The sequence below is a fragment of the Drosophila nasuta genome, chromosome 2L (assembly GCF_023558535.2).
Source record: "Drosophila nasuta strain 15112-1781.00 chromosome 2L, ASM2355853v1, whole genome shotgun sequence".
Lineage (NCBI taxonomy): Eukaryota > Metazoa > Arthropoda > Insecta > Diptera > Drosophilidae > Drosophila > Drosophila nasuta.
The window spans coordinates 16407030-16429271 of record NC_083455.1 but is presented as its reverse complement, the minus strand read 5'-3'; the positions used below and the strand labels follow the sequence as shown (position 1 = coordinate 16429271).

The 22242-nt window shown below is 41.0% G+C and overlaps 9 protein-coding genes across 11 annotated transcripts; 4 read left to right on the top strand and 5 right to left on the bottom strand.

The window, feature by feature from the left end:
- Nucleotides 1-208: 208 nt before the first annotated feature.
- On the bottom strand, nucleotides 209-812 carry LOC132783676 (uncharacterized). Its single transcript, XM_060789000.1, has 3 exons — nucleotides 720-812; nucleotides 411-663; nucleotides 209-345 (listed from the first exon to the last, which is right to left on the bottom strand). Exons 1-2 carry the CDS (start codon nucleotides 778-780, stop codon nucleotides 617-619), a joined length of 108 nt encoding a protein of 35 aa, XP_060644983.1. The 5' UTR covers nucleotides 781-812; the 3' UTR covers nucleotides 209-345; nucleotides 411-616.
- Nucleotides 813-846: 34 nt separating this feature from the next.
- LOC132783671 (mitochondrial inner membrane protease ATP23 homolog) lies at nucleotides 847-2022 on the bottom strand. The gene is made up of 2 exons (XM_060788996.1): nucleotides 1238-2022; nucleotides 847-1176 (listed from the first exon to the last, which is right to left on the bottom strand). Exons 1-2 carry the CDS (start codon nucleotides 1901-1903, stop codon nucleotides 976-978), a joined length of 867 nt encoding a protein of 288 aa, XP_060644979.1. The 5' UTR covers nucleotides 1904-2022; the 3' UTR covers nucleotides 847-975.
- A 265-nt stretch (nucleotides 2023-2287) lies between these two features.
- LOC132783667 (glucosidase 2 subunit beta) lies at nucleotides 2288-4412 on the top strand. Its single transcript, XM_060788992.1, has 2 exons — nucleotides 2288-3347; nucleotides 3490-4412. The coding sequence occupies exons 1-2, from the start codon at nucleotides 2357-2359 to the stop codon at nucleotides 4152-4154; spliced, it is 1656 nt and encodes a 551-aa protein (XP_060644975.1). The 5' UTR covers nucleotides 2288-2356; the 3' UTR covers nucleotides 4155-4412.
- Nucleotides 4357-5154, bottom strand: LOC132783675 (ragulator complex protein LAMTOR3 homolog). Its single transcript, XM_060788999.1, has 3 exons — nucleotides 5026-5154; nucleotides 4759-4957; nucleotides 4357-4588 (listed from the first exon to the last, which is right to left on the bottom strand). Exons 1-3 carry the CDS (start codon nucleotides 5067-5069, stop codon nucleotides 4451-4453), a joined length of 381 nt encoding a protein of 126 aa, XP_060644982.1. The 5' UTR covers nucleotides 5070-5154; the 3' UTR covers nucleotides 4357-4450.
- A 6-nt stretch (nucleotides 5155-5160) lies between these two features.
- LOC132783665 (conserved oligomeric Golgi complex subunit 5) lies at nucleotides 5161-8027 on the top strand. Of its 2 annotated transcripts, none has more exons than XM_060788988.1 (4): nucleotides 5161-5273; nucleotides 5534-6161; nucleotides 6228-7310; nucleotides 7376-8027. In XM_060788988.1, the coding sequence occupies exons 2-4, from the start codon at nucleotides 5547-5549 to the stop codon at nucleotides 7952-7954; spliced, it is 2277 nt and encodes a 758-aa protein (XP_060644971.1). In that variant the 5' UTR covers nucleotides 5161-5273; nucleotides 5534-5546; the 3' UTR covers nucleotides 7955-8027. The 2 variants fall into 2 exon arrangements, with proteins under 2 accessions (XP_060644971.1, XP_060644970.1); XM_060788987.1 differs by lacking the exon at nucleotides 5161-5273 and adding an exon at nucleotides 5352-5444.
- Nucleotides 8028-8199: 172 nt separating this feature from the next.
- Nucleotides 8200-11124, top strand: LOC132783668 (apoptosis inhibitor 5 homolog). Its single transcript, XM_060788993.1, has 7 exons — nucleotides 8200-8383; nucleotides 8538-8699; nucleotides 8771-9295; nucleotides 9353-9553; nucleotides 9614-9816; nucleotides 9879-10065; nucleotides 10130-11124. The coding sequence occupies exons 1-7, from the start codon at nucleotides 8315-8317 to the stop codon at nucleotides 10391-10393; spliced, it is 1611 nt and encodes a 536-aa protein (XP_060644976.1). The 5' UTR covers nucleotides 8200-8314; the 3' UTR covers nucleotides 10394-11124.
- Nucleotides 11125-11600: 476 nt separating this feature from the next.
- On the bottom strand, nucleotides 11601-13012 carry LOC132783669 (small glutamine-rich tetratricopeptide repeat-containing protein beta). Its single transcript, XM_060788994.1, has one exon. It carries the CDS (start codon nucleotides 12850-12852, stop codon nucleotides 11797-11799), a length of 1056 nt encoding a protein of 351 aa, XP_060644977.1. The 5' UTR covers nucleotides 12853-13012; the 3' UTR covers nucleotides 11601-11796.
- A 254-nt stretch (nucleotides 13013-13266) lies between these two features.
- On the top strand, nucleotides 13267-20970 carry LOC132783666 (protein PALS2). 2 transcript variants are annotated; one of them, XM_060788989.1, is made up of 10 exons: nucleotides 13269-13764; nucleotides 14118-14215; nucleotides 17946-18098; nucleotides 18172-18669; nucleotides 19041-19139; nucleotides 19200-19361; nucleotides 19422-19632; nucleotides 19698-20029; nucleotides 20101-20175; nucleotides 20348-20970. In XM_060788989.1, exons 1-10 carry the CDS (start codon nucleotides 13668-13670, stop codon nucleotides 20522-20524), a joined length of 1902 nt encoding a protein of 633 aa, XP_060644972.1. In that variant the 5' UTR covers nucleotides 13269-13667; the 3' UTR covers nucleotides 20525-20970. The 2 variants fall into 2 exon arrangements, with proteins under 2 accessions (XP_060644973.1, XP_060644972.1); XM_060788990.1 differs by lacking the exon at nucleotides 20101-20175 and having other exon boundaries at nucleotides 13267-13764.
- Nucleotides 20971-21115: 145 nt separating this feature from the next.
- On the bottom strand, nucleotides 21116-22010 carry LOC132783673 (proteasome maturation protein). Its single transcript, XM_060788998.1, has 3 exons — nucleotides 21726-22010; nucleotides 21399-21664; nucleotides 21116-21336 (listed from the first exon to the last, which is right to left on the bottom strand). Exons 1-3 carry the CDS (start codon nucleotides 21726-21728, stop codon nucleotides 21201-21203), a joined length of 405 nt encoding a protein of 134 aa, XP_060644981.1. The 5' UTR covers nucleotides 21729-22010; the 3' UTR covers nucleotides 21116-21200.
- Between the last annotated feature and the right edge of the window lie 232 nt (nucleotides 22011-22242).

Below are 22242 nucleotides of genomic sequence, written 5' to 3'. Positions count from 1 at the left end.
TTGCTTTTGCTGATGCTGCTGCCGTGTTTAACGTTTTGTGACTAAATGACGCCCATTTTGCGGTTTGGATTCTTTATCGTCTGTCGACCATTTAATGAGCCGTGACAAAAACTCGGTAATTTCATTCTAATCAAACGCACGAATCCTCAATTTATCGATGCGCGTGATTTGGGTCAGTGGAAATGCTTTTAAGGGTAAATGTGCTCAGAACTGTTTTTATTTGTATTAATAACTTGCATTCATGATTTCTACACTTTATTATTATTATATTTATTATTGATAATTGCTATTATTATTATTGATAATCTTCATCATAATAATAATCGCCAAAGTACTGTGCATCAGCTAGAAACATTAGAAAATATAATTTAAAATTTCGTTATGGTATCTTCTATTATTGTACTACTTACTGATATCCGAGAAGAACATGTCGTTGAAGAAACCCAACAAAGCCTCTACCAAAGCCCAGCAATCCATTTTATGAAACCGACTTTTGAGTTTTCGGGGGCTTTATATAGTTTGTAAATTGTTTTGTCTTTCTTTTTGTGGTAATTTAATTAATACATATATTATTTTGTTAATGCTTGGTTGGATGCCAAATGGTTTCGACGAGCGCCTAATCATCTTCCACTGATTCTGAATAATCATTATACGAATTATCCGCTGACAGGACACAGTGTTTAGTTAGAGAACAAGGATTTAGACAGCACTCTACTTACAACCAAATATGATTTCCCCTATAAACTCGATTAGAATGCCAATAATTTCGCAGTCCTCCATGATTCACAACAGTTAACTAAACTCTCGGACCAACTGCTGGCTTAATTTAAAGCTATCATTGACTTGTATTTTATTTTATTTGCATTCAACCTTGAAAATAATGCATAAAATTAATTTAATGTTATGCCATTAATTCTTAAAACATAATTTGCGTTTTGCAGCGATTAATTGAATTAGTCTGCTGCTCTTGATTTTCTAATACACATCGTAGCCATACATGGGGGCTTCCATGAAGGCCTTCTGTTGGTCTGTCGAATTGCGGCGTATTCGGCGTCCAATCGGCTCCAGATCCGCATAGCACTTGGGGAAGACGCGCTCCACTGCATCCACAGCCGCCTGATGACTAATATTGCGCACAGCGAGCACCGAGGCCAAGGCCTTGGATTTCACACAGTTCTGCAAGATTCGAAAGATTATCAGTAATAATAGATTTTAGATTAGAGTAGAGATTACTCACCTGATGCGCCTCCTTCACATTAAATGGCGAAGCATCGCCCTGCATCATGGCACTCAGGAAGGAACAATGCGCCAAGTTAGCTGCCCTAATCTCTGTGCACGCCAAATGATCCACATTGCGGAAATCCAAATCATTGTTGCAGTAATCGAACATGTGAATCATCTCGTGGGTTAAGACGCCATGCACCATACTCTTGTTTTTGGCCATATTCTGGCAGACAACAATCTGATTCAACACCGGATCATAGCCACCAGTTACGCTGGGATCGCACACCTCACAAGAGATGTGACGCCGCAGATCCATGGGGCAACCAGAGCTGCGCAGGGCGCCCATCATCAGCTTGACGAGCGGACCATTCTTCACGCACCAATAAACGTTCTGTTCGCACTTGTAGCGATCGATGCTCTCCTTGCCCTCGCTTCCAAACAGGATGTGTGAGAGTCTTGGTTTGTAAGCTTCACCACGTCGCTCCGGATAGAGATCATAACCCCATTCCTTTGGCTCTTTGTCCGGTGTTGTTGCTGGTGGTGTTGTGTCTGGGTTGGCAGCCGTTTTATTCACATCTTGCACTGGCTTAGCATCGGCCAGTATCACAGCTTCTGGTGGTGGTGGAGTCGTCTCCTTTGCTGGCGCCGCTTTGGCCCACACTTGTGTCAGCAAACCCATTGTGTTGGTTTATTTATTTTATCCCTGCTGTAGGTAAGGCAAATAGTTGAATAACAAACCGGCAGCTGTTTTGCCAGTGCTGCCAATGCGTCCTAATAATCGCAGCAATGTGGCCCATATACGCAACGAGCAAATCGCTGTTCACAACAAAGTGTATGTGATTGATAGTTAATTAATTATATTTTTATTTTTATAAATTTTATCAAGAATTAAATATTTTATTAATATTAAAATATAAAATTAATTCGGCAATTAAAATAACGTCTTTGTCATTTTTGAAAATTGTATTTCGATATAATAATTAACCGAAGTGATATTTTGCACCGATATATCAGTATTTTATGGTCTGCAGTTTCTGGTATTTTTTTGGTACCGTTAGCCTCCACACTTAATTGTCGACCGGCATTTACAAGTGTAAAATTTCCACGTAATTGCTACGGTTCAGTTTTCACAATGCGACTAGCAAACAAACAATTCGTATTATTAGCAATATGCGCAGTCGCCACAGTATCCTCCGTTTATGGCGGCGAAGTTCCGCGTCCTCGCGGCGTTTCACTAGCTAAGGCGGCGCTCTATCAACCGCGCTCTGATGGGAAATGGACCTGTTTGGATGGCAGCAAAACGATACCATTCACTCAGGTGAACGATGATTACTGTGATTGCCTCGATGGCAGCGATGAACCCGGCACCTCAGCCTGCCCCCAAGCCAAATTCCATTGCATCAACAAGGGCCATCAATCGCTGGACATTCCCAGTTCACAGGTGCAAGACGGCATTTGTGATTGTTGCGACGGTAGCGACGAGCTGCCCGTCGTGGGCTGTGGCAATACTTGCAACGAACTCGGCGCAGCGGCAGCTATTGAGCGACGCAACGCTGCGGAGCTGCATAAGCGGGGCGCTGAGAAGCGACAGGAGATGATTACCCGCGGCAAACAATTGAAGGCAGATCGGGCGGCACGACGCTCAGAGCTGGGAGCACGAATCAAGGAACAGGAAGGCCTGAAAGCTGAAAAAGAGCAGCTCAAGCGCAACGCTGAAGCTTTAGAAAATGAAGCAATGGAGGCCTTCAAGGAGCAACAGCGTGAACTGGATGCGGAGACGGCGCAAGCAGAGCAGGAACCACAGCAAATGCGCCAGGAGGCGACGCTCAGCTTTGTGCGCTACGATGCCAACAAGGATGGCTTTGTGGAGATCACCGAACTGATGGTTGACATGAATCTAGACAGCGATCGCAATGGCGTTGTCACTGTCGAGGAGGCCAAATACTTTTTGGATGAACGCGAACGTGTTGATCTGGATGCCTTTGTCACATTGGCCTGGCCACGCATCAAGCCACAGAAGATGCTGGCCGAAGGTCTCTTCCAGCCGCCAGTTGAGGAGACTGAGCAGCCAAAGCCTCAAGTGCCAAGCACTGAAGCCCCACAGGCCCCAGTAGCCAATGCTGGTAAGTAAAGCCGTATACTTATAATTTCTAGATGTACAATTCGTTTAAGATTATAGTTTCGTAGGAATTCGACTATTAGTTTGATGAAATCCAAATACTTTTTTTTTTTAAATTATATTTTTTTTTATAATATCTATTGTAGAACAAGCAGACATGGAATTGGGAATTGATGAGCATGGTCACGATGGCGAAGAGGACAACGAAGATGAAGAAGATCAGTACGAGGAGGATGACGAGCCCGATGTGGGCGTAGGAGAAGCCACTGCCGACTCAGAAACATCAACTGCCGCACCCAATTACGATCCTGAGACACAACGACTGATCGAACAAGCCAACGAGGCGCGCAATGCTTTCGATGAGGTGGATCGCCACATTCGTGAAATTGAGCATGAAATCAAGGAGCTGGACGAACAGGAAGGCAAAGATTATGGCCGCAACGAGGAATGGGCGGTGCTTGATGGCGAGTGTTATACGTTCGAGGATCGCGAATATGTCTACACCTTGTGTCCCTTCGATCGTGCGTCGCAAAAGCCACGCAACGGTGGCGCTGAAACCACTTTGGGTCGTTGGGATCAATGGTTGGGCGAGGGCGACAAGTATAGCAAACAAAAGTATTCGAATGGTGCCGCTTGCTGGAATGGACCACAACGTTCGGCGCTGATCAACATTAAGTGCGCCTTGGAACCACGCATCACGGGAGTCAGTGAGCCAAATCGGTGTGAATATTATTTCGAATTCGAGACACCAGCTGCCTGCGATAGCGAGGCTTTCCAGGCCGCCGAACAGAATAAGCACGATGAACTTTGAAAGATAGCAACAACGAGAGATTGATAGTTGAAACGAAACGTTGGATCTGGTTAGCAGTTTGTAGTTCTTAATGGAAGTAAATGTAATTTGTAATTGTAAAGTGATTTTTGCTGATCATTCCCCCACGTACTATATATATTTGTATATCAAAGGCGCGCTCATTTTGCATTCGGTCGTAGACAAATATTCAATGTATGCTGCATTTAAGAGCCAAGTAAAAAGTTTCATTTTTTAAATATACATTCTATATACTACACATATGCTATGAGGCTGTTGCTGCTCTTTTTCCTCGCTTTCTACGACTCTGTCACGGCCATTTTGATGTCCTCCAGATACCCATCCACCTGATGCTCCAGCGCTAGAATGTGACCCGTATTGCAATCCTCGGCGCCCACAAATGTAAGGATCAAAGGCAATTTGTTCATTTGCACCACCTAAAACAATAACAACAATAAATGTGAGGCATCATGATAAATAAAATCAAGTAGAAAGTCCATAAACCAACTAACATTTAACACCCTTCTACCCTATATGACTAGCTAGGGTATAAAATCAATCAATGATAAGCAGACAGCTGGTAACAGCGAACGCTGGTCACACCCACCTGATAGTTAGAGTACATGGAAATAATGGTTTTGTTGCGGCCCAAACCCAGTTTGCTGGCCTGATCGCTGGCTGTGGTGAACGTTGGGATAAGTGAAGGCATCAATGCAAAGTCCACATTCTTCTCCTGACTGTGGCTAACACGAAGCAACGGGACTCCATCGCGGTCCGTTATCTGAATCACGTAGAGTCCACTGACCCTGTGAGGAAAATACAAAAGCAATTAGCAGACGCCCTTTTTTAATAACGGTATTTAAATGTCACCAACTTGTGCAGCAAACCGTTGAAATATTTTTTGATATCGTCTGACATGACGACAGCCCCAAACAACAAAATTATAATAATACAACAAAAAATATATTTGCTTTTATGTTCGCCGTGAAAACAAAACAAACACGCAGAAAAGCGCTAAATATGGACTTACTGTTCAGAAAAAAATGTTAAAATGAAAGAGAGAAAAATCACTGCAGCACAGTTGATAAATTTAAATTAAAACGAATTAATAAAGGCATGCTGGTAAGTAACATAACTTGCAGCACATAAAATTATAAATTAATGTTCTCAATAATACCACAAATATTCAATTCATTTTTGAGCTTCATCAAAACAAAACAAACATATTAAAACACATTAAATATGCCCAAAATACCTAAAAAGTACCAAGTTGAGCTACAGCTGCGTTGCAATGTACGTGTTTTTGTTTTGTTTATTGTATTTAAATTAATTAAAACAAATTAATTAATATATATATATATAAAAAATCTTAAACTTAATAGGGTATCGAAGACAATGGCAACGAGTAGCCTCAATGCCAGCAAGGACAACACGTCGCCAGTTGATCCAAAAACAGATGATGACGACTACACATCGTCGATGTCTCATTTGACGATTGGCGCTCAGATCCAGGAGTTGTCGAAGCGTCTGCAAAACACCACTGAGGAATTACATCAGCAGGTGCGCGATAAGCATGGAGCTCTGCTGCAGCAAGCAACGCACGCTGGACGTTTCGATGCTGCTCTCAATACGTTAACCGATGATGTGCAACGAGTGCGTGCCACGGGACATCGTCTGAAGAGTCAGGTGGACACTCAATATCAGCTGGTGGAGAACCAGACCCAAGTTCTGGGCCGGCTGCATGAGGTGTCGCATCTATTACGCTCAGCAGGCACGCTGCTGACGTTGACCGCCAAGTTGAAAAGCACAAAAGACGTTTTGCGGCAAGCAGAGTTGCACTTTGAGTTAGGTCAATTGATCGAGGACAAGGAACTGAAGGACATTGAGTTCATACAGGAGGAGCGCGCGTATGTCATAAGTTCCGGCCAAAAGATACGCAATCTGACGCAGATGCAGTTGGTCACGGGACTCCAGGAGCGCAATCAAACGCAAGTGGTCAATGCACTAAAAGTAAGGAACTTAATAACTAGAACTTAAGATGCTTCTTTACTAATTGCTTCCCCTAAATTTGTTTAGATTTTCATGAACTTTAACACGTTGGAAAAATCGCTGGAAAATCTGCTTGCTACCTTCATAGCGGACATGGAGCAATCTCTCAAAGAATGCTTTGCCGGCACAGACATCTCAGTGCTCAATAAAGCCGATGCTATGCGCTCACCAACCAATTCTGCCAGGAACAACAGTGCTCGCGGACCCGGCAAGGCGCCTCAATTGACCACGACGCAGAACTTTCGAGCCAAATTCTGGAAATCGTTACATTGGCTGCTATACGACGAACTCTATGAAAGTTGCACCCAAATTAAGCTACTAAAAACATCTCTGGAGCATATCAATCAATTTGGCTACACTTCTGAGTCATCGGATCAATGCATTCCACAACGCTTCTGGCAACGTGTGCAGCAATTATTGCGCAAATCATTCGACGAGTGCTCGCAGCATGTGAATCAAACGTTGCAGGAAGGTCTCTCCAAGCTGTTGACCTCGGCACGAGGCTTGGAGCAGCGACTGCACAACGAATTCCAGTTCGACAATGAACTCTTTGCTCCCTTAGAAGTAGGCTATGTCAGTAAATGTGCAGCCAACCTGAAGGCGTGTTTGGCTGGCGTTGAACTGCCTGGTAACGAGACCGTGGACAACTTCATCAGAGTCGCAACCACTGAGCTGAGTGCTGCACTAATCGATAGTCGCCTGAGCACCACAATTGCAAATGTTTTCATTGCTTGTGGCAAGGAATTGTGCACCAAGTTGGAGGCACAAATTAAGCTGGGGGCAGACTCCAAGCAAGTTGTCGATATGCCCAATTTACAGCAACAGCAGAACACACAGCTGGCGAATGTGCTTTACTACTACAAGGATTCAGTGCGTCGCATGTTGCGTGATTTGCAACTGCAGTTCGAGAAGACAACAGGTGGAGCAAGTGGCACAATTGCACGTTCCTTGGAGCTGGCTGACCTACTAATTGGCACCATACTGCAGCAGATAATGGAATCGATTATTACCACCATCAGCATCATCATTTTAAGCATGCATCGGGAGCCGGGATTGAATACAGATCGCCTATCCACAACGGGCCCATCGATGTACATGAAAGAGCTGCAGGTTTGATAGCAAAGTTCGTTCTTTTTAATATACCATTTATTACCACAAGTTTATCTGATTTACAGGAGTTTATCTCTCGCTCCTGGTCGCATCATATTGAACTATTCGACGACAAGGAATTGACCAGCAAATGTGGACAGGAGCTCGCAAAGCGTTGCATCGAACTCTTTATACATAATCTGTGCATCTTGCGACCGTTAAGTGCAGCGGGCAGGCAGCGTTTGAAACAAGATTGCCAGAACATGGAACAGGCATTGAAGCCTCTCTGTCCCAACTTGGCTGAGCTCGGCAAACCGTCGCGTTTGTTGCGCGCCATGTCGCTGTTGATAGTGCAAACGCCACAAGAGTTGGTCAAGCAAACAGTTGGATCGGATTCCTTGGTGCCTAGCTATATAGTGCTGTTGCTGCTCTTTGGCCATGCCGGAGCAGAGCTGCAATCACCGCACACCACAGCAAATTGGTCCAATGAACGTTTAATAGAATGGCTCGACGGGCACACGGCAGAGCGCGAGAAATTGGAGCTGATATCGGGGGCATTACAAAGATATCGTGATAATGCGCGACGCAAGAATATACAGCAGTATGATGAAGTGTATCCCATGATGGTGGATTACTTTGAGCAAGCCTTAAAGGCAATTGCATAATTTAAATTTAAAAATTTCATTTGTAACGGCAATATATTTAAAATACATACTACCAGCAAAAATTGTACGTTTGAATAGATGCGATAGGTATGATACAATAGTTGAAATATATTAGCGATATGTACGCGTGATTCAATAGTTGAAAGAAGCGATAATCGATGCAATAGTTAATGTATCGCATAGATAGTGTTGTTATCGATAACCAGGGTTGTATGCTAGCTGTCGGCACATTTACTCAAAGTTCCATCGCTGACTAGACACACCATTTTGTTTAAGAAAAAAAGTCGTGAAAACGTTTTTCTTGTGCTGTGTGTAAAGTGACTTTTGCAAAGTAATTATAAATAAAAAATAGCAGTAATAATGGACAATATTGAACGACTTTATAAATGCTACGAAGTATTATCAGAGGCGGGAGATAAAATAACTGAGGTTAGTGCTAAAAGAAAAAACGCGTCAACCCACACACACAAACTCATACATACACAAATACACGCGCGCCGGCGCTTGTTTAATAAAAAAGTGTGCAAATACACATACGCAAACATAGACATCTGTATAACATTTTGGCATTTTATTATTGCAGCATGTGGCGGAATACAAAGAGATATTGCAAGCCGTAAAAGGCACATCGAAAGAGAAGCGATTGGCATCTCAATTCATTGGCAATTTTTTCAAACATTTCCCCGATCTCTGCGACACCGCCATCGAAGCACAGGTTGATCTATGCGAAGACGACGATACACAGGTTTGTCTATTAAAACTAACACATCATCAAATCACATCACATTTAAAATTAACTTTGCAATTGTAATACAGATACGTCGACAAGCAATCAAAGACTTGCCCAAGTTGTGTCAGGGTAATGCGGATGCCACAATTCGCGTGGGCGACACTTTGGCCCAGCTGCTGATCTTGGACGATGCGACCGAGTTGCAACAAGTGAATAACTCGCTCCTCACCATCATTAAGCTGGACACCAAGAATGCCATCATCGGTTTATTCCAGCAAATCACAACGGGAGATGAGCCAACTCGAGAGCGTTGCTTCAAATTCATTGCCACCAAGCTGCTGACTATGGGTCCCAACATTGTTACGAAGGAAATCGAGGATTATATCGTTGAGGAGGTTAAAAAAGCATTGCAGGACGTGACAGCCGATGAATTTCATCTTTGCATGACTATTTTGGGTGCAACAAAACTGGGTAACACAATAACCGGACATGCAGAGCTAGTTAAACTGGCCACAGAGCAGGCAGAGCTAAATACAGATCCGATTGCGGTGGATGATGAAGTTGTAGAGCGTTTCATACAATGCGCCACAGCAGCTGCACCTTATTTTTCGGTAAGCAACTCAACTTTCAATTGTAAGATCATAAAAATAATCTTTTGGTATTTTTAGAAAACCATTAAATCGACACAATTTGTGAGCTATGTTTGCGATAAACTATTGCCCATTGACACATGGAATTTGCTTGCAACAACAGTGTCACAAGATCAAATACAGCTGCGACTGCTGAAAGTATTCGCTGAGATGATCACCAACACGGACAAACTGGAAAATGCCAGCGAACGCATCAATTCTGTCTACAATGTGCTTTTGGTATGCATTGAGTTCATGATTAATTTGTAATTATGCTAAATTGATTTATTATTTTTACAGGAGTACATGCCGTTGCCAAAGCTAACTGATGAGGATGTGGCTGATGCGCCGCCTTCGTTTCAGTTCTCGCATGCCGAGTGTTTACTCTACACATTGCACACATTGGGCAAGAAGCATCCGAGCAATTTGACATTCGTTGAAGACGCCGAGAAACTAAAAGACTTTCGAGCTAGACTACAATATCTAGCACGCGGCACACAGGGGTAAGTGACCCTATTTTGATTTCCAAAATAATATATTCTAATTTAATATACTTTACTTTTAGTTATATTAAAAAATTGGAGGAGTCACTTAAGGGAAAAACGGGCGAGGAGCTGAAAACCGAGGAGAATCAATTGAAGCAAACAGCACTGAAGACAACATCAAATATCAACATATTGATACGCGATCTATTTCATTCACCGCCCATTTTCAAACACGACATTGTCCTCTCCTGGATTGTGCCCAAAAGCGTAAGAAAATTGAATATTCTTTAATGTTTGTTCTTTAATTTGTCAATGTTGTGGTCATCTGCAGAGTAAGCTGGGCAAACGTCACGTGCCAATTACATTTGGCGACAAGGCTGCCGCCAATGGCAAGGAGGATACTTCGGAGCAGCAGGAAAAGAAATCGCGACCATCCAATGAACAGAAATTTTATTCACCACCATCCGGCAAATACTCGGGCAAAGTGAATCCCAACTATGGCAACAACAATCACAACAACAACCATCGCGGGCGCAACCGTGGAGGAGGCGGCGGTGGAGCTGGAGGATTTAGGAATCGACGCTACAGATATTAAGATGCCACTAAGTAAACAGAATTTTTGCATATTTTCATTGCAAATCCTAGTCGTTAAACAACTACAAACACCACAAAAAAAAAAACCGAGAAAAGAAAAAGATATTTGAGAACCTTCCAGAGATTATGAAAATATTCGTAACGACGTTCTAACTCACTTGTTTAATAAACAACTTCCAAAATCACATACGGGCGCAACTTTGTAGAGACTGCTTCACAAATGTCATCAACACGGGTTCCAGGGTGAGTATCATGTGAGCTTTTCATGTAACTGTCTACCTTTGATATATTTCAGAGTTGGTGTGCACCAAAATATCTCAGCATCATCGAATTGTATGCTGCACCTCTTCTATTAACAATTCTCTTCTTTTATCTCTTCCTGTTTTGTTATTACACAAACAATTGCTTCGTATGTGAAACATGTTTGCAAATATTTAACGTCTCTGATATCTTCAAGCAAAAGCCACGTCCAATTTCACCATTTCTATCAACCATTCATATTGTCACCATCATATGGACGTAGACTTTGTTTTAATATATCAAGCAACAATTTTTCTATTCTATTTATACAATAATAATACAAAAATAGTTTGTAAACGTTAACGAAATAACCAATTTGCAATATATATATATCCTCCACATAATAACCACAATATCAAATTGAAAGTAAAGTAAGGAAGGTCCCTCTATACATACGAAATAAAGAAAAACAATGAAATAATATGCACAAGATTTACAACCATGTACGTGAATGAAAAAAGAATAAGATTTTATCACAAATCCTTTTAAATATATACCTAACAATTGTATTACATAGCGAAAACATCCTACAACAGACATACAAAACAATATGCAAAATTTTGAATTTCAATAAACGGAAAAACTAAAAAATGGTTTCATTAGAAACCTCAAAAAAAATTTTTTAATTTATTTGCAGGGACTAAAAATGTTGATTTTAATTTTAATAAAAATAATTTTAGAAGTGACTTGGAAAAAAATTAACACCTGCTCTTTGGATTCATAAAAATGAAAGATCTCAAAGTTCATATTTTCTTCGATGAAAGTATAAGTAATTATTGCTCATATGTAAAAAAAAGTTACATAAAAATTATTAATGAAAACAAAATGCAAATACAAATTTTCGTATATTATTGGAAATGAATCATTATCGCTAAAAAATCTTAAATTATGATTTTAAATGATCTCTCAATCAAACTTCGGTTGTTTCGTCGTGTGTTGTATTTATTTATTTAGCATTAATAAAAATATATATGTATGTGTATTATGTTTAGTTTATAAGCTTGTAACATTTAAGCAATTCATTTGCTGTTCCATAGTACAACATGATAGTGTAGATGTGTTGTTATATTGGACTAACACCACACGGACACATCGTTGATGCATCTAGACGCTTGGAGGAGGCTGCTGGTTGCCGCCACCTGGCTGCTGTCCACCTGCTCCAGGATTGCCGCCTTGCTGCTGCTGGGCGCCCACCAGCTGTGTGGCGAAACTCTGGAACAACTGCAACATATCGTTAGGCATTGCTGGCACTTGTCCAGGAGCAGCTCCAGGTGCCCCAGCACCAGGTGCACCGCCCTGGGGTCCACCCATGTTGCTGAACAATTGACCAATCGTGTTCATGACCATCGGATTCTGTGTCATCGATTGCAGTTGCTCCAGATCAATCTCAGCGCTGCTGAATAAATTGCGTATAGCTGGATTCGTCAACATAGCATTCAGGCCATCTGTCAGATGCGATAGCTGTGGTGGCTGATTGCGTGCATTGCGCACGACCTCCAGATTGTTGCGATAGTCAGCATTGTCCGGCTCCAACTCAATCGCCTTAGCATACGCCTGTTCCGCCTCATTGAATTTGCCCAGATTGGAGTATGCCACGCCCAGGCGACAGTACGCCTTACTGTAGTTGGAGTTGTACAGGAGCGCAGACTTGCAATCTGTCACGGCGCGTTCGTTGTCGCCCAGTCGAATGTGTGCCGCAGCTCGGTTGCAATAGAAGATGGGATTCTTGGGATCAAAGGTAATCGCGCGATTATATTGCAACAGCGCCTCATTGTATTTGCAGTCCTTCATCAGACGATTGCCCTCGTTCTTAATGGACTCAGCCAGTGCCAAGGATTCGGGATTGCGTTCAATGTACAGCGATTGGAAGAGCTCAAACATATCGATGTTCTTGGTGTTGACGCCGCTGGTGCTGGGCGCCGATGAAGAAGCCGCTGCTGCATCACCACCAGGAGCCGAAGCCGCCGATGATGTTGTACTTTGTGTGGTTGCAGTTGCCTGCTGCTCTTGGGGCTCCTCATCACCCACATCGAAGGCAGCCTGCAAGCATTGAATGGCGACTTCAATGCTTTCACTTTGATCCGGCGACATCACGTCCACCTGCTTCTTCAAGTAATCAATGAAGGAGCGCACAAAACTTTGCTGCACTGCATCCGGCATTTTGTGTGAGTATAGTTTTCTTTAATTTATATAGATTTAACTAGTTAAATGTTTTGTGGAAATTCACTTATGTGGCTCATTGAAGGCTTTCCTTACACACAATCATTCACAAACACACGCACACGCTTTATGTATGAAAATTTTGTATGAGCATGCGACCGATAAATCCAGCTAAAATCAACTCTGTTGTGTGTACAACTTCTAGGGTTGCTGTGTTTCGATAACACACAAGAATACGCAAATTTTTGTAGCAAGCAGCATTTGTATGCGTAGCGCGCGCGTGAAAAACTCGTTTTTTTTTATGTTGTTTTGAATGAATGAGCAAGCTCTCTTGGCAAAGAGCTTTTTGACACAGCATGCAACAAAAGACTTTTCAGTTAAACGCTCTCTGGCCCTCTTGGCGTGTTGTTGGCCTGCTGTATGTTTTTTGGTTGTGCGCGTCTTCCAACTTGTTGTACTTGTTTTTGTTGTTGTTCGCGTTGTTGTCGTGGCGGAATAATGATTGTTCAGTGTGTATATCATAACAAAGCAGAAGATTATTCAAATTACTTTTAAACATATGCTGAGGCATTGCCAAAATTAGCAAAAGTCCAAGAAGCTACAACTACTACTTAAGCGACTGCGTGTGTGAGTGTGTATGTGTAAGAAAGAGTGCGTGTTTGTGTGTTTGTTTCCTTACGTGACGTCAGTGTGCCTTACGTACAATCCTTTACGTCTTGTGGTCAGTTGGTTTGATTGACTCACTGCCAAGACAGTTTTCTGTCTGCCACCGAACGCACACACACACATTTAAAACGCTGAGTGGCGCCACAAACATGGTGCGTTGGAGCGCACGTTCGCGTCGGGCGCGGCAGGATCAGGTGGAGCTATTGGCCAGCACTAATAAAATAGGCGAGGACGACGCCGATAATGGTAAGTGCTCCAATAACATAATCTTGATTTGGTTTATCACAAATCTAAGCACATGTATTTGTTTTTTAATTTTTATTTTAACATTCATAACAAATCGTTAAAATTATACAAAATTACATTCTTAAAGTATATCAATTAATTGTTTTCAATACACCAACAGGCATGAAAACACATTTTCATTGTGTTATTTCATGGTCAAATAGTGTAATGAATTGTTTTGTTTGCATTCATATCTTTAGCTAAATTCTTCAAATGGTAATTTTTTACTCGTAAATATGCAAACTATCAACTATCAAATAGTTTTTTGCAGCAATAAAATTCTTATTATTAATTTTATCTCTATTTTATTGCAGCTGCATATCGCAATTCCGCTGATCTATCGGATACCGATGAAATCTTTCTCAAGGGTCTCTTGCTCAGTAATCCATCAACGCCGCACAAGGAGCTTATGGTATGTAGATTAAATCTCCACACACATCATTTCTTGATTGTTACTGTCGTTCTTTTTTTTATTTGCATTTGGAACATGACCCAAATCAAGTCGAACCATCTGCCAATGAAAAGAAAATGATTTTTCCCCCATTATTGAACACACGCATGCACAAGCGAAACGATTGTTTACGCTGTCGATGTCAATGCATGCTGAGTATGAACACGGTACAGTGACTCACAGCTCATTTGGTACAGACTGTGTATGAAAGTAATATCTTCATGAAAATTTTAAAGCATAATAACTTTTATTTTTCATCGTATACCTTTAAATAAAAGGTGTTGCCTAATTAAACTACACATTATGTTATATTCATACGCTTAAATTTTGATGATATATAATATAAACTTTCACATCTAGTTTGTAATCAAATTGGCGATGAACCACTGTACACACTACGTATTATTTGGAGCAAAAGTTTTGTGTGTGCGCTTACGCTTTTCTTCTTTATTACATCATGTGCTTGGGCTACTTCACGCCTGATTACTTGCGATATCATTTGCTTACCATAGCAGTAAAGAAGGGTCATGGCTGCCCATTTACAGAGCTTTCACTAACATACAAGTAAACAGCACAGACAACGATGCTAGAACAATAAAAAGAAATAAGTACGCTGACTTAAAGCTTGGGAACGTCGCGAGCAGCGATTACTTTACTTTTGTCGTTTATCTTATGAAGTGCGAAACGGTTTTATTACGCTGTCCGTTATGGGGACAATACTTTTATGGCAATTATGGCACAAATATGGCAGCGCAATTAACACTATTCTTTGGCACATTCAACTTGACCTCTTGTTGTACATGCGATTATGCAAACTATTAGATAATTTATGACAGGCTATTGATTTTCTCCTCATTGCAAAATAATGCTAATGAATATGGCATCTAAATCTGCATAATCAGTAGAAATAATATTTGCTGGTTTTTGTTTTGGTTTTGCTATTTGTGGTAAACCAAAAACACGCGATAGCCAAACAAACTAGATTTAATCAACAGCGACGTCGCGTGTCGCAGATAATTAGAATAAACAATTTTCCTAGCTAAGAATGTGGTTTTAAATGTACGTGTGTGTGTTTGAGTGTTATTACAGTGACCTGCTATTGAGAAAGGCAGTGAAAGTAATTAAACTTACAAGTCACGAGATTTTTCATTAAAGCAAAAAAATCAAGTTGAAAATATAAAGTAAAGTCACTGCACAAAATGCCACAAGTCAATAAAAAGCAGCAACAAACGGCGACATCAACAACAACGCCCTATGGGCATACCACAAAAAAAAAGAGTGGCTACAAAGCTTTGCAAACCGGTTTTGGGAAATGTTTTCCTAAGTAAATGCGCATACATGTGTTAATTATGAAAAGTTTACTTTAACGATACCTGGCAGCAATAACAAAATGCACACAAGCTATAAGCTGTGTGCAAAGTGGTTGGCCTACTAAATGTGCAGCATAAAAGCTCTGAGAGCGCGGCTTCAACAAGCCCGTTGAGTCGCTGTTAACTAACAGCGCCGATTACAGCGGCGTACAGTTGTAACGTTATTCCCAATAAGACAAGCACTAGCACACGCACACACTCATACAACTAAGAGCGCGACTAACCTGCAAGCTCACTCATACAGTGTGCAGCGCTGTGCTGAGCTATAGCCCTAGCAGTCTAACATGCTCTGCCTCTCTCTCTCTCTCTCTCTCTCTCTCTCTGTGCTTGTATCACTCACACCCAACTGTATGGTAAACTGGGTTTCATGCCCAGAGTCAGTTACTTGCGAGCTGTGCTAAGGTGAGGTTCTGTCTGCTATTGCTTTGTGTTGTTGTCGTGACTCTTGCTGACTGTGTGTGTGTGCATACACATACATGAGTTAGTGTTTGCGTGTGTGTGTGCGCGCTTTGCTTGCTTGAGCATGGCTTAAACGGGGCAGCGGCTCGGCATAAATATTCAACAGTTAGCGCCCCGCTCATTCACTCTCGCGCTTCGTTCGCTCTCTTCGATCAGTTTATAAATTTAAAAAGACGCTATTTGAATATTATAAAGTGTTTAGTGGTTAAAAGGAAATTTGAAATCGATGAGTGCTTCGTATGTGTGCCAAAGATAAATAGAGCGAATATAGCACAAGTGTTTTTTTTTTCTAGTTGTGTGTGTGGTGTTGTTGTTGCTGCTGCCTTGGTTACTCATTCAACAACAAACCCCCAGTATTAACCTGGCTAACTGGCAGTTGATGACGTAGTCGCCACTCGTCTCGAGTCTCGTTTTATATTGTGTAACGTCTTAACTGTGTTTTGGCATTTCAAAAAACCAAGTGCTCACACACACAACTATATAGTCAAGCCAGAAGCTCACTCTCTCACACACACACACTCACACCTTTTGGTCTTCAGTCACGCTCGCGCTCTTCTTGGCTTTAATGCTGCGCTCGCTCGTTTGGGAGTGGCTCCAAAAAAAGTGAAAAAACAATTTAGTAACAAAAAGAGTAAAAAACGAAAAGTGCTTTCTTCAAATAAAATCAATTTAATTAACACTTTATTGTTGGTAAACAACTTGAAATAACTCGTAATACAATGTCACACATTTTTAGGTTAAACATAAATATATCTTAAAGATTCGTCAGTTTTCCTAAAAAACACGTTTAACCTTCGCAGTTAAGAAACACACAACAACTGTTCATTGTTATTTATTAAGTGAGTAACTGCAATTTGCCTAATTAGCGTTTTTAACCTGTTGAAATTTTTTCAACAAATTGTTATAAATGTGCGTGTTTTGTACGATGACAACAAAACTGTAAGGTGAAAGCCCTTTGCAGTGAGCAACAACAACTAGCAGAGCTAAGCTCAGTGTCAATAACAGTTGTCATTCCTGTGCATTTGAGCGTGTGTGTGTGTGTGTGTGTGTAAGGGTTAACAGCGGGAATTCTGTCTGCGTGGGGCTTCATTGCACACACGGAAGAAGAGAACTCAAAAACGGAAATTCGATACTATGTGATGTGTAAACAAATAAACAATAGAATAGCCGATTGACAAAAGCTCTAAATTAGGATCAAGCCAACAAAAGAGAAGGCGAACTAAACTGTTTCGTTGATTCGTCAAGTGTTCTTTCTCTTTTCGACTAATGCAATTTGTGTTGGCAGCAAAGAAAAAGAAAAAGTCTTCACGTACACAATAAATATTGCATGTGGGCGGAAATTGTAGCAGAGTCACAATAATAAATACACACTCAGAGACAGGCAGAAGACAGACAGGCAATGAGAGTGCCACAATGCTGACAAAGGGTAAATAAATTCAGCTGGAAAAGTGCGCCGGAAGACCAGAATTAATTGCAATTGCAGCGAAAACAAATTAAATTCACTCTTTTTCTTTTCCCTTCGATCGACCTAAATTTTGTTGTTGTCAGCAACGCACACGACCCAAATATGTGACCCAACACAAAATAGCTCAAAGTTCAAAGGGTTAAATGAGGCTGCCAAAAAAAAAAATGTGAACGATAAAAAGCGCAAGCTTTCAATTAACAGACGTAGATGTCAATTAAGCAGAAGCAAAGATGACTTGACCTAGGGCATGACAAACTTATGATGAGAGCTAAAAGAGCAAAGAGCTAACGCCCCATCATGTCAGACTTAGAGTGAACGATTTAATTTAATTATGCGTACATGTCTCATTCGTATTCGTATTCTCATCTCATTCTTATTCACTTACTCTCATTCACAGCTTAATCCAACAGAGCCGCAGCCCGTGCCCGCCTTTCTGCCCGCCCATTTAAACAACAAGCCGATCTGTGACGATATCATACGCAAATTCTCGCCCTCGCGACGTTTGGAATCCCGCGAGCTTGCCAAGCTCTTGGCCCAGCCACACTTTCGTGTAAGTAAAGAAAGCTCTCTCTAAATTTGATAAGCTCTCTCTCAGTATCAGTGTCTTCTTTTATCTCCCTTAGGCTCTGTTGCGTGCTCACGATGAGATAGGATATTTGTACGAGCAACGTTTGAAAGCTGTTGGCGGATCTATCACAAAGCTCGAAGCAACTTCTCAACGCCAATTAGGCGGATATCTCTATACGGAAGACGTTTTAAATAGCAAAATGCCAGTGGAAACGATTAAAATGGTCGGCCTGCGTCGGGATCCAAAGCAACCGTTGGGTCTGACCGTCGAGGTGGACGAATATAAACAGCTAGTAGTAGCACGCATCCTCGCCGGCGGTGTTATCGATAAACAGGGCATGCTCCATGTGGGCGATGTTATACTCGAGGTCAATGGAACGCCCGTCCGATCAGCTGATGATTTGCAAGTGGAGGTGTCGCGGGCGAAGGAGAATCTAACGCTTAAGATCGGACCGAATGTCGATGAAGAGATCAAAAGTGGTCGTTATACGGTCAGTGGGGGTCAGGTAAAACAGAATGGCATCACAAATCTTGAATCGGGCAAGAAACTAACGGTAAGTTGTGTGTTGCTTTATAGTTGCGGTTAATTGTTACCTTTTTGCTATTAGAAAAAGAATATTTTGAAAAGTTTGCTACTTTTATGCATGGATTTTCGACAACTAGAACGAAAATAATTATTTTTGCCTAGCTTGTTCAACTTTTTACTTTATATACAACCTATACATAGATATATTTTAAATAGTAATTTTATCAATTGAGCTTTCAAATTTCGAATTATATTGATTCATTTAGTCCAAGAAAATTCCCACCCAAAAAAAAAAATAACGCCTGCAATTGAGTAAGTAAATTTAAAGCTTAGCCTTTCTACTCTATATTCTTCTTGACTTATTTATACGTCTAATGCTTGTAACTGTTTCTACCATAGTGCTATATGCGCGCATTGTTCACATACAATCCATCGGAGGATTCGCTGTTGCCCTGCAGGGACATTGGATTACCCTTCAAATCGGGCGACATTCTGCAGGTGAGTTTCAACATCAAGTATTTGGAAAACAAGGTGTATAATAGTTTTATCTTTTTGCAGATCATTAATGTTAAGGATCCCAACTGGTGGCAGGCAAAGAACATTACTGCCGAGTCGGATAAAATTGGACTGGTGCCATCGCAGGAGCTGGAGGAGCGACGCAAAGCTTTTGTGGCGCCCGAAGCCGATTATGTGCACAAGATTGGCATCTGTGGCACTCGGGTATTTAAATGCTACAATTAATAATTATCAGAAATCAGTTAAAATTAAATATATCCGAAGATATCGAAGCGCAAGCGAAAGACGATGTACCGCTCTGTGGCAAACTGTGAGTTCGACAAGGCAGAGCTGTTGCTGTACGAGGAGGTGACGCGCATGCCACCATTCCGCAGGAAAACTCTTGTTCTCATTGGTGTCTCTGGCGTGGGCAGACGTACGCTCAAGAATCGCCTGATCAACAGCGATGTGGACAAGTTTGGAGCCGTCATTCCACGTAGGTTAAACAGAAAATATCTTTTGGAAACTTTTTACATCTCTTTCTTTTTGAATTGTTTACAGACACCAGCAGGCCTAAGCGCGCCTTGGAGGAGAATGGCGTAAGCTATTGGTTTATGGATCGTGAGGAAATGGATGAGTCCATCAAGCAGAATGAGTTTCTTGAATATGGGGAACACAATGGCAACCTCTACGGCACCTCGTTGCAGTCAATCAAAGATGTCATTAATAGTGGACGCATGTGCATTCTAGACTGTGCGCCCAACTCATTGAAAGTGCTGCACAACAGCCAGGAATTGATGCCATTTGTCATCTTCATTGCGGCGCCTGGCATGGAGCAACTAAAGACGATCTATGCAGATCGTCGTGCCACCGGCTCAAATAGAAATCTATCTGTATGTTTTAGTTTTCCCAGTTTAGTTGCTAGTTTAGATCCTGTTGTTAACCTGTGTTGCTCCTTTTGCAGTTTGATCGTCAAAGTTCCATACGCTTCAGCTCCAGACGCGCACGTACGCTTGAGTCGTTAGCATCGCTCTATGAGGTAAATGTAAAGGCAATGTTTGCAATGTTGAAGCGTTCTAATGCTGCATCATGGCATACCCAACCTACAACCTGCACGCATTTAGGCCACCTTTATAGCTCTGCTAGATCTCTGCTTGAACACACAAATATTGCTTAACACATCGATCAATTCTGCTTATTATTATCAACAGGATGACGATCTCATCTCCACAGTGGAGGAGAGCACCTTTGTGCAGCGAAAGTATGAAAAATATTTCGACATGGTCATTGTCAACGAGGACTTCGATGAAACGTTCCGTCAAGTGGTTGAAACCTTGGACCAGATGAGCCATGAAGAGCAATGGGTGCCCGTCAACTGGATATATTAGGAACGCAATTCTATTTGCAAATCGAATTCTTCTTATTCTAATTAGTATCTATTGTAATCATCACAAAACGAAACGAATTAATCCATACATAACACTAATGTATATGTATTTAAATATGCAATATTGTGTATAATGTACAATGTTATCAGGCCCTCCGCTTCTTTTAATTGGTTTCCTTAAGTTATAAGTTTAATAATGTTACTATGTATTGAAACGAATTCGTCCATTCGCATGCTGTTTTAACTTGTACGCCTTTATTTTATTTATACTCTCGCGTGTTTAAACGTTTTTGTGCATTTCTTGAGACTTTTGTCTCATTGCAATGAATGCGCTCTAGCTACTTCTTCAATTTTTATTATAACTTTTTGTATGCATATCATATATACTATATTCATTTAATTTAATGAATCTCTTGAGTACAACCAATTCTTATTATTACAAATCAAGCTCTGCCAATATATTTCTTTAGTTTTTAGTGCATAATGTACTACGTTTTGTTTTCAGTGAAATGTAATAAGTTTGTGCGATAAAATAGCAAAATGTTGATGACAAATAAATGCGCATTTGGCTCAAAATAAAAAAGCAGGGGAATTCCACACCTTAAAGGAGTTTTCCGTTTATTTTTCCATATTGGTTTAATATAAAGTTGATGCTTGTGAAAGTGATAATTATTCAACTAGAGATAAATGCCCATGGACTTCTCGACGACAGCATGAGGTTGACGCATCTGCTCATTGTGTTCGGGAATGTTTAGGAAGTCCTCAAAGGCAATTTCATCACAGCGACCAGTTAACACATCGTCCATCATATTACTGGAATACATAGTTCATATTTTAGTAATCCCTTTGATTACAATTTAATGGTAACAACTTACCTAGAGTGCAGAAAAGGGAGACGGCCGACTTGACGGGCAGCAAAACGATCCATTCCCATACGTAGTGGGGCACCTAGTCCCTCGTGATTGCGCAGCATTTGCATATCAATATTGTATCGGTGATCCTTGTAGTTCAATTCAGAGTCTCGCAAGCGATGGATATGCGCTAATTGACTGACACAATTTGGCTGTGTAGGCAGAACGGCTTTGCCGGACGCATTGAGGACGGGCACGTCTGTTGGGCGAACTTTAAGTGATTGTTGGTTCTGTAAAACAATATCGGTGCCTTTAATAACATTTTAACATACTATTTAACTAATTTCTTACCATTTTACAAGCTGCTTTTAGTAGATTCCGGGTGTTTCGATATAAAACAGTTTACAATGACAACACAAATTTAGGTGTGACTTGAAGTTGGCTGCACATTAGTGTTTAGTAACGTTGGTGAAATATCGATAGCACTATCGATGTATCGATGATTGAACTCCTCGCTCCTCAGCTAAGTGGCAACTACTCGAAGCGATATAAAAATACGTTTTTAATCGAGTGCAATAGCAGCTAGCTTTTGTTCGGTAAAATTTTTAAATTTGAATAATTTTAACTTAACAATTTATAGCACAATATAATCTAAATACGTAATTTACATATGTATATATTTGTGACAGCTTGAATTTGAAAAGCGAAAATAATCATAAAAAATTTACGTGCGTAGTGTGCTATGAGTAATTTTACCTAAGCACACATTTGGGAATCTCGTGCTCAAGACGAACTCTAATCAATTCAATAAACAAATCAGGCGCACAACAGCACACAAGTTGTTGTTAGCTTGCTTTTGTTTTGGATT

Coding starts and splice junctions, on each gene's coding strand:
- LOC132783676 (XM_060789000.1), bottom strand. CDS start 780: ATGGAGGACTGCGAAATTATTGGCATTCTAATCGAGTTTATAGGGGAA. Junction 664..719: donor AGGGGAAATCATATTTGGTT/GTAAGTAGAGTG, acceptor GTGTCCTGTCAG/CGGATAATTCGTATAATGAT.
- LOC132783671 (XM_060788996.1), bottom strand. CDS start 1,903: ATGGGTTTGCTGACACAAGTGTGGGCCAAAGCGGCGCCAGCAAAGGAG. Junction 1,177..1,237: donor ATGTGAAGGAGGCGCATCAG/GTGAGTAATCTC, acceptor CGAATCTTGCAG/AACTGTGTGAAATCCAAGGC.
- LOC132783667 (XM_060788992.1), top strand. CDS start 2,357: ATGCGACTAGCAAACAAACAATTCGTATTATTAGCAATATGCGCAGTC. Junction 3,348..3,489: donor GGCCCCAGTAGCCAATGCTG/GTAAGTAAAGCC, acceptor TATCTATTGTAG/AACAAGCAGACATGGAATTG.
- LOC132783675 (XM_060788999.1), bottom strand. CDS start 5,069: ATGTCAGACGATATCAAAAAATATTTCAACGGTTTGCTGCACAA. Junction 4,958..5,025: donor TTCAACGGTTTGCTGCACAA/GTTGGTGACATT, acceptor TTTTCCTCACAG/GGTCAGTGGACTCTACGTGA. Junction 4,589..4,758: donor CCATGTACTCTAACTATCAG/GTGGGTGTGACC, acceptor TTATTGTTTTAG/GTGGTGCAAATGAACAAATT.
- LOC132783665 (XM_060788987.1), top strand. Junction 6,162..6,227: donor AAGTGGTCAATGCACTAAAA/GTAAGGAACTTA, acceptor AAATTTGTTTAG/ATTTTCATGAACTTTAACAC. Junction 7,311..7,375: donor TGTACATGAAAGAGCTGCAG/GTTTGATAGCAA, acceptor TCTGATTTACAG/GAGTTTATCTCTCGCTCCTG.
- LOC132783668 (XM_060788993.1), top strand. CDS start 8,315: ATGGACAATATTGAACGACTTTATAAATGCTACGAAGTATTATCAGAG. Junction 8,384..8,537: donor CGGGAGATAAAATAACTGAG/GTTAGTGCTAAA, acceptor TTATTATTGCAG/CATGTGGCGGAATACAAAGA. Junction 9,554..9,613: donor CTGTCTACAATGTGCTTTTG/GTATGCATTGAG, acceptor TTATTTTTACAG/GAGTACATGCCGTTGCCAAA.
- LOC132783669 (XM_060788994.1), bottom strand. CDS start 12,852: ATGCCGGATGCAGTGCAGCAAAGTTTTGTGCGCTCCTTCATTGATTAC.
- LOC132783666 (XM_060788989.1), top strand. CDS start 13,668: ATGGTGCGTTGGAGCGCACGTTCGCGTCGGGCGCGGCAGGATCAGGTG. Junction 19,362..19,421: donor TTGGCATCTGTGGCACTCGG/GTATTTAAATGC, acceptor ATATATCCGAAG/ATATCGAAGCGCAAGCGAAA. Junction 19,633..19,697: donor GTTTGGAGCCGTCATTCCAC/GTAGGTTAAACA, acceptor AATTGTTTACAG/ACACCAGCAGGCCTAAGCGC.
- LOC132783673 (XM_060788998.1), bottom strand. Junction 21,337..21,398: donor CTCCCTTTTCTGCACTCTAG/GTAAGTTGTTAC, acceptor TATGTATTCCAG/TAATATGATGGACGATGTGT.